At 31.4% G+C, this 8,864-nt stretch overlaps 2 protein-coding genes across 2 annotated transcripts; one reads left to right on the forward strand and one right to left on the reverse strand.

Moving 5' to 3' along the window:
• Window positions 1-3,575: 3,575 nt before the first annotated feature.
• Window positions 3,576-5,068, reverse strand: LOC125054035 (40S ribosomal protein S27). The gene is made up of 3 exons (XM_047655696.1): window positions 4,933-5,068; window positions 4,389-4,608; window positions 3,576-3,734 (listed from the first exon to the last, which is right to left on the reverse strand). The coding sequence occupies exons 1-3, from the start codon at window positions 4,936-4,938 to the stop codon at window positions 3,706-3,708; spliced, it is 255 nt and encodes an 84-aa protein (XP_047511652.1). The 5' UTR covers window positions 4,939-5,068; the 3' UTR covers window positions 3,576-3,705.
• Window positions 5,069-5,737: 669 nt separating this feature from the next.
• On the forward strand, window positions 5,738-7,639 carry LOC125053508 (DNA-directed RNA polymerases I, II, and III subunit RPABC2). The gene is made up of 2 exons (XM_047654875.1): window positions 5,738-6,087; window positions 7,367-7,639. The coding sequence occupies exons 1-2, from the start codon at window positions 5,751-5,753 to the stop codon at window positions 7,552-7,554; spliced, it is 525 nt and encodes a 174-aa protein (XP_047510831.1). The 5' UTR covers window positions 5,738-5,750; the 3' UTR covers window positions 7,555-7,639.
• The last annotated feature ends 1,225 nt before the right edge of the window (window positions 7,640-8,864 follow it).

The following is an 8,864-nucleotide window of genomic DNA, read 5'->3' on the forward strand; positions in this document are numbered from 1 at the left end:
GATAGGATTTTTTAAGAAATGATTATACAGAAGAGTTTTAAAAGATGACAGAGAGGTAGCCAATCTCGTACGGAGTCGGGCAGCGTATTCCACAACTTAATGGCGGAGATCGTGAATGAATTTCCTAAGAAGGATGAAGTGTGAGATGGAATTTCCGTAAAAAAAATGGTGCGTGTACTTATGTACGCGCGTAAGAAGTGATACTTCTTTGGCTTTCTTTATTTTTTTTAAATATTAAATAATTAATAATTAATATTTTGCGTTAATAATTTAACAATATTTAATATTTAGTATATTATTCAATTATTAACTAATATTAATAGTAATTATTATTTTATTATATTATTAATTCAATTTAATAACTAGGTATGTTTCATAACCTTTTAACTAAGTAACAATAGGTCTTTGTGAAAAAGCATTGATAAATTTCTTTGAAAAAATAATTAAAACTCCTTTATTTGTTAAAAAGGTACAAAGTATGTCATTATGGTCATTCAAAAATTATTCTTGGCATAGCTGCTAACGTCACGCATATTCTATTTATTTTTACTTGTAGATTGTCTTGTTCCCATCTCGCTCGCGCACGCTCGGCGCCCATACTGATAATTTTGTGTCACGGTGCGCACGCATCGTAAAATTTCACTCTCATAAATTTTTCATAACGCGCCTAAAGAAGTATAACAAAAATATAGAGGAAAATCTTCAGAAAGAGATCTTCTACAGAATTGTTCTCACAAAACTTTTTGAATAAATTAAAAGGAAATGTTTTCACTTTTTTCCTATAACTTTTTGGATTTATGATAAAAAGTAGAGATGAAACGGATATGCGGTATCCGGCGGCCTTAATACTATCCGGCCGAATTTAAAAAAAATATTTTTAAGTAATTATTTGCTTTATTTAGTTAAGTCTTAGTATCACTTAAGAAATGTAATCAGTTTTACTTGTAAAATTTTAATGACACAATAATAAATGACTATAATAGAAAAAAAAATGAATTAATTAGTACTCTTACTGCACTAAAAGCAAATTATGGTGGATAAATACTAATTTCTCTGTATTGTGAGGTAGCAAGCGGTTTCGCTTCCCTTCATAAATAAGGCCAGCTTCAGAAAAAAGTCTTTCGCTGTACACACTGGTGCAAGATAGATTTTGGCAAACTTAAATTTGAGTATTGTTTGGCATTAGCTGCTCACCAAGAATAAGGGTCACGATTGCAATCAATTCGCACTGACTTGAGATAAAAATCCAGCTCACAGGTTATCGCGTTTCTTTCTTCACGTTGAACCTGGTCAGTATTTTTTTCATTTGCTACCTCATAAAAGCAATCCCAAAACGTGTCATGAGCTTTGCGAGATACAGCTAACTTTCGTCTCCTCTCCTCTGCTCTTTTTAGCCGGTGTTGAAGATGAACTGCTACTTGAGGACTCTTCATAAGACATTTTAAAATATTCCAATAAGGCGTGCTCTTGCAGCATCAATCACCCCTATGCAAGTGTGTGTGTGTGCGATACACCAAACGGCTAAGTTTCGCCGGCGGACGGATATTCGGCCTCATGGTTGGCCGAATATCAGGTATCCGGCCAAACTGCTATCCGTTTCATCTTTAATAAAAAGTCACATAAACATAGCGATTGTAAGCGAAATACTGCAAAATATGTCTTTACAAATTTTTTGTACGATGGATAGTTTAGATGATAGGTATAGCCAAAAACGTGTTGAAAACAAGCCCCTTTTTCCAAGATGGCGGCTGGGGGACAAGCACAATCTTAGGCGTATCAGTCTTGACGAGATGTTTCTCGGGTCATCAGGCGATAAACTTAATTTTTAATTTGTTTGAAGCCTTTACTATCTTTTTTAGCAACACGAAGGATTAGCGTATCTTCTTTGGGCGAGGTTATTCTTGGCCGAGCCTTTAAGCCTAAGAACATTTTCAACAGTTCCATGTTTTATAATGATCAATTACATTAAAAACTTTCTTAAGAGAACAATTTTAATTCTGAGCTATTCGTCTGTACGCCCACTTATGACTATATCGACGTAGGAAAGCACATTTGCTGTAAGTAGACATATTGCAATTGTTCACCAAAGCCAAAAAACTTTATTAATTTCGGAAAAAAATTAATAGTGTCTGACCTATCCATGATATTGCTACCATTTTTGAAACATATATTTATTTAACTGCCAGTCACCATTTGCAATGTAAACTTTTTAACCAAAGTTACTATAAGTACGTGTTTGGCTAGTTACAGCAAACAGTTTTTTAAATCACAAACCTTTAAAACGCTGTAACTAAGGAAGAAAAATGTACTCGCGGAAATATTATCAATTTACAGGCGGTAAATATGCTGTATGCAGTAAATTTATGTATTTGGGTACTTTCAATTGCAATTCAAGATGTAATATTAGTTTATATGTAATTATGATTAGATCTAGAAATGCAGTAGTCATTTGGTAATGTATTGTTTGGTTGAAATAAAATGTCGTAAATGGTAAAAAAAACTAAAACTGTAGGTTCCCTAAACTTGCTGTAAGTAAACGAATGTAAAAATCACACGTCGCTGAAATGCTGTAAGTAGCGTTAAGTTTTTAAGTGGGAAGGAGTAAGTATTTGTAAAGAAAAAAATGCAGTTTTTCTTTTGCTGTAAGTACAAAATGTCTGAAATGACTAGATTTTGGTCTACATACAGCATTTAATCTTGCTAAAAAAAATAAAAGTACGGGCGTTTTCAACGGCGTATGTATTTTTTTTTTCATCGTAGAGACACAGGACCCGGATCATTCGATGCGGCTTTTTTTTCTGATTCTAATGGCAGGTCACTTTAGGTATTTTGTCTACTTACAGCAAATATGCTTTCCTACGTCGATATGTAAATTAACAATTATTTGCCTAGTTGGCGCGTCACAACTTATATTTTAGCCCATTTTGAACAAAATTAAATTCAGATTAAATTTTGAATTGGCGCCATAATAATATAGTCCATTGAAGTGTTATATTTGCTGAAAATTTGTTAGGACGCAATTTTATTTATGGGACATGGGTCAATACATGCTTAAACCCCAATTTGTGGGGTTGGCGCCCTCGTCCCCCGCGATCTTGCAAAAAGGGGTGAAAACGTTTTTGGCTATATCTCCTAAACTCACCATCGTACAAAAAATTTGTGACGACATATTTTGTAGCAAATCGCTTCGCCTACAATTAATTTTTATCATAAAAATTAAGTAAAAGACAATCTTTTTTGCTTAATAACATTTTTCTTTTGATTTTATCGAAAAATTATGTCAGAACAATTTTGTAGAGGATCTCTTTCTGAAGAGTTTACTCTATATATTTTTTTAAATTTCGTTAATGTGGAACGCTGTTACAGCACTCTTAAGTTGACCAGGTTTGTCAATGCTCATGACTACCCAGTCAAAACAACATTTTTACCTTACGTTTATGATCTCTCATTTATTTTCACCAAATTTTCGAAAATTTTTGTTCAATTCCAACAAATGTACTATGTAGTTTTTATTACTGCCCTCAATTCTAATATTATGCAAACAGGATAGCTAAAAATTTATATAATAAAAGAAATTAAAAACTCAATTACCCTTTGAAAAAGCCTTTATTTATAATGCTTTAACAAATAAGATGAATAAGAAAAATATTCATACTTTCAGAAATAAAAATGCAATCTTAAATTAGGGCTCTATCTCCAGGCGGCTTAGTGTTGTTTTCTTCTAAATGAACACCCTGAAATAAAATTTTATGTTAATGAAGTCCTTATAAAACAAACTTCTAATATAATTTGCCATTTTTTTACTATTTAATAGTTTATAATTTAGTCTTACAATAAAAAAAAATATCCATAATAATTTTTATACAGATAGAAATTAGTGATAGCCCGGAGGTCTTACTAGTAAGGTCAAGTAAATTTATGTTAAATTACCTATGGCTTTTGTCAATAATAAACTATCAAACAATTTCTTGAAACCAGTTGTTACAAAGATAAGTGTGTAACAAAATAACTTTTCAGCTGTCTGATTGATGAATCATTACAGATTTCACAATATTGCACAGAAACTATACAATAATAATAAACAATGATATCTAGTTTATTACATTTAGATGTCTATTGCAAATCATATCAATAAAAGTTTGAATGAAGCAGTATTCTTTTAATACATAGTATATATGAAAGTAAAAGAGCAACATACATAATACCATGTTAAGAGATAACTATGTAGCGAAAACAAATAAAATTTGTGCAATGTAAAATAACTGAAAAAATATGAAAGCTTTTAATATCTTTAACTTCTTTCATGTTATCATATTGTATGTTATTGTTGTTTTCTGGGTTTTTAAATTTAGACATAATTTTGTGTTTAATTTAAATTCAAATATTACCTTCAGTTAGTCTCGCACGACCTCCTGTGGGCTGGCAAAGGATCGTTGAGCATCCTGCGCAAACGACGACCCTCTGTGCATGGCTGAATACAGTGGTAATTTTGTAACATCCAGGGCACTTCACATCCATGAAATATGAGTTAGGGTGGGGCACTAGCCTTTTAAGCTTGTGCTTCCTTCTCTCCGACGCTGGGGATGGGTGCAATAAGTCAATTGCGAGCTGAAATACAAAGCGTTTAGGTTATTTTTTTAATCACATTCGAGTTAAAACAATCTATTGTAGAAGTTAACACATTAACGTTTTAAGTAAAAATTCAAAAGTTCACAACACTGTCACTCTTATTTTCTTGAATTTTTGAGTTTTTTGGGCATCCATTTGAAACGTCAAATAGTGCCATGTGTTTATCTTGGTTTGCAAGGTCCTCCGTTTTGGATCATACTTTCGTAGATTGTCCAAACACGTCTCGTGACTTACATATTTCATATAACACAAAATAATTACTTAATGTTTAATTAATACTGTTAAATATTTAAATATACACACCGGCATGGTTTCAGCTTCAACGCAAAACCAGAAAAGGGAAACTATCAGTGTTGCTTATGTAAAAATGAAAATGTACCACAAAATGAACAAATGTATATTAATGATGTATACTGAGAAGATCAAAATGTAATTTGCAGAATATTAACATGCAGATTAAAATAATGAAAATTCATCAGATTAGTTCATAATTTTATTTAAAAAATTAGTGCGTCCAGAAAGTTGCTAAATTTTAGAAAAAAAAAACGGTTCACAAAGTAAAATGGTCAAGTTTCCGCTGTTATGTTTTACAATATTTTTTAGTACAAAGTTTCAAACTTAGATATCATTTATTTAATTATCGTTAATGAATATTTTAAAAATTATTGGGTTTGAGATAAAAACTATTTTCATTATAGTTTCGCCTAATTTAGGCATTGTTTTTAATGCTAGTCACACTTGAGTCTGACAGAGACAATGTTGAAATCAAACCAAAGATTGTAGAATGTAGCGTGCATCAAAAAAATTATATTTTTTAATAAAAAATAATATTAATTAAACGTGATAAAACCATGAATCTATTTATTTCATATGGCTATTTATTACATAGTTTTTGATTACTTTAAATTTCACGATTACAGTTATGAGTTCTTAATTTTATGAACATTTTAAATTTAAATATAATTCGACGCTAGTATTCTAGTCTTTTTACTTGATTTTATGTTTTAAATTTGCTAATGCTTCCTTCTTGATAGTCTGTGGACGTAGATCTGTAATTTTATTTTAGAATATCTCTATATTCTATAATATACTCTGTAATCTGACCATAGAGTAAATTATATATGAACGACGTGAATTGTGAAATCAGAAATGTGAATCTGAGTTCTGACTTGTTAGTTGTTTTTAATTTCAGATATTGTTGGTTAAAACTTCCCAAAAATATATTCATAAAAAAGTCACTCTTAACCATGGCTGATGAAGAGTATGATGGCGATGACGGCGGTGGAGATTATGATGATATGGTTGAAGAGGACACTAACATAGAAGAGACTGAGGAGCAAGAGGAAGAGGGCTACAATGTGCAGTGCGTTGCCCCGGGTCAAGCTGGTGGAGGAGTTGAAAAATCAAAGAGAATTACAACTAGATATATGACCAAATATGAACGAGCTAGAGTATTAGGTACAGCTATTTTATATGCTTAAGTCTTACAATTCAGTTCATACATAAGAACAAAAACATACCCACTAAATTAAACTTGAATTTTACTTTCTGTGTCCCCAAATAATATTTTTTAATTTCACTGATAAGTACCCTTCTCATTTTTTTAAAGTTCTGTTTCTGACTACAGTAGTATATGGAATCATAAAAAACAATGTTTTGATAAGCAAAAAAATCTTATGACTGAATATGATACTAAAAAATATAATAAAAGAAGAAAACTTTAATTTTAATTGATAACTATAAATAAATACATCATTTAAATAAGTTATTTATTGAAATTTTAAACTTTCCTTACCATGCAATATCTTGTTGGTTATGTGTTCAAATTATAACAAAGTTAACATGCTTCATATATATATATATATTTTTCTTCTTTTAAATCCAATCATCAGTTTCTCTATTATATTGTCTGATAAAACTAGTTCTATTTTGTGTTTACTCACAATTAAGATTTGAAACCCATTTTAATCTATATCTTAATATATATAAATTACGTGTCACGTTGTTTGTCCGCTATGGACTCCTAAACTACCGAACCGATATCAATCAAATTTGCACACCGTGTGTAGTTTGATCCAACTTAAAAGATAGGATAGCTTACATCTCAATTTATGCCCGCAATGTAATTTTATTGCAAATTATTTGACTAACGTTACCAACGTTTCACATAAGCTACAATTTAATGGCATAGCCATAAAAAAAGCATTGTGATCCCCATGGCTGTTGTTTTCCTGCTTTTTCCTTGGAATAGTTAATAGTAATAGTACCTACTACTATGTAATATAACTAAACCTTAGCCACAGGAACACTTGGCCGAGTCTGCTAGTATAAGATATTATTAATACTTAATACCTTGGTATACATACCCATTGAGGCTGTTGAGAAAGATGAGTAAAAACTATTTAAGATTACTACTCAACATTTCCTTAGACTTTAAAGCTTTATTTACAAGTTTTTGATAGAGGGTTTTGTTCTTTTCATTATTTTAAGAACTACATATTTATAATTTCCTGTGTTTCCCATAAATATTAATATAGATTGTATGTCAACAAGCAACTTCTATATTTCAATCAATTAATTTTTTTGTTGTTTATTTCATCATCATTTATCTATTTAAATGCGACATGCACAATGATAAAATTTTCAATACCTAATTTAGAGCCTTATATTTGTCAAGGGTGTGTTTTATTTTAGTTAGTTTATTGATATTCAATTTGGAGGAATGGTCTATTTCCAGGTACTCGAGCCCTCCAAATAGCCATGTGTGCTCCGGTTATGGTCGAATTGGAAGGAGAGACCGATCCTCTACAAATAGCAATGAAAGAGCTTAAGCAACGTAAAATACCTATTGTAATAAGGCGATATCTCCCCGACCATTCTTATGAAGATTGGAGTATAGATGAATTAATTATTATTGATCATTAAGTAAGATAAGTTTTAAAGTAAATAAAAATATATTTTTAAGTAAATGTGTGGGATATGATTGCTAAATAGAGTAAGTGTTTCAGAATTGTCTTTACTATTTATTTTATTTTAAAACCTTGAAAATTCTTTTTTGGTTTCATGTTTTGTGTCTGGACTCAGTGGATTGCAAATTTTGAGCCAACATGTAGACAAACTACAATTTAAAAAATATTTTTTTGATGCATGCATGCAACAAAAAAAACTGGCTGCTCTTACAAAACAATATATATATTGTTGACAACAGATATATCTGTTGTTAAATTATATAAATTAACTTTGGATCTCTGGACAGTTTTTTTTAAACAATACTAAAGAGTAAAAGCTAAAGTAATGTTAATTACTTCTACCCCATCCTAATACATTGTTTGTCATATTGAAATATGTTTTAAATATAATGTTCTGTGTAAAATTTAATCTTGAAGACGAAGACGGCGTGAGTACGTTACCTATAACTAACACTTATATATTAGTTAAAGTTATACTGAATTTTCGAATGTCTGAAATAATATACTGTCTCTAACAGAAAAAAAACTCTGAAGCGACACAGCCATGCACTACTCAAATGAGTTTTATATAGAAATATCTACTTTCTGGTCTGGAATTTTTGGACCTGGGTTGAGATGTAACATCTTTAAGCCATTTTTATTCCATATACAGATACCGGCAAACATCTTGAGCAAATGTCCTTGCCTGCGCAGAAGCGATGTTTAGGTATCACTGGGAGAGTGACGTTTCGATCGCTTTATTAGTAAATCAGTTGACGTTTGTGTCCCGCGATGCGCAAACTTTCCCCCACTCCCTTGTTTCATGCTCAAGAAGTTTGCCGGTATCTATACTTACATTGGTTTTTTATAGAAAGGTTTCGATGCTTTAAGGGTTAGTTTCAGATTCAAGACTTAACTTAGCGGTAAGTTCCTCCGCTATGTGGAAGCAGCTGCCCGTTGGGGCATTTCCGACACAATTCGACATAGGGTCCTTTAAGAAAGGAGCATACCATTTTTAAAAAGGCCGGCATTGAGAGTGTATTGGCCTATTATAATTAAGCGGTATCACTTAACATTCGATGAGATTCCTGCCCATTGGCGTTTTATAAAAAAGTTTGACTATATCAAATTCAATACATTTTTGGCATATGGGAGTTATCGCTGAGTCACGACTCTTAATATAACGGTTAGCTTTACATTAAGGGTGATAAAACAAAGATGAGATGTAAAAAATAACGTTTGGGGGTGTGCGATGATCCGTGGAATGCTGGTTTGAGATATTCAAGC

This window comes from Pieris napi, chromosome 11 (assembly GCF_905475465.1).
Source record: "Pieris napi chromosome 11, ilPieNapi1.2, whole genome shotgun sequence".
Classification (NCBI taxonomy): domain Eukaryota; kingdom Metazoa; phylum Arthropoda; class Insecta; order Lepidoptera; family Pieridae; genus Pieris; species Pieris napi.

Bases quoted from the DNA above. Each gene is read 5' to 3' on its own strand.
- LOC125054035 (XM_047655696.1), bottom strand. The intron at 3,735-4,388 runs GTAATATTTGAA...ATTTTATTTCAG, and splicing joins TCGTGCGAGACTAACTGAAG to GGTGTTCATTTAGAAGAAAA.
- LOC125053508 (XM_047654875.1), top strand. From the start codon at position 5,751: ATGAACGACGTGAATTGTGAAATCAGAAATGTGAATCTGAGTTCTGAC. The intron at 6,088-7,366 runs GTACAGCTATTT...GTCTATTTCCAG, and splicing joins TGAACGAGCTAGAGTATTAG to GTACTCGAGCCCTCCAAATA.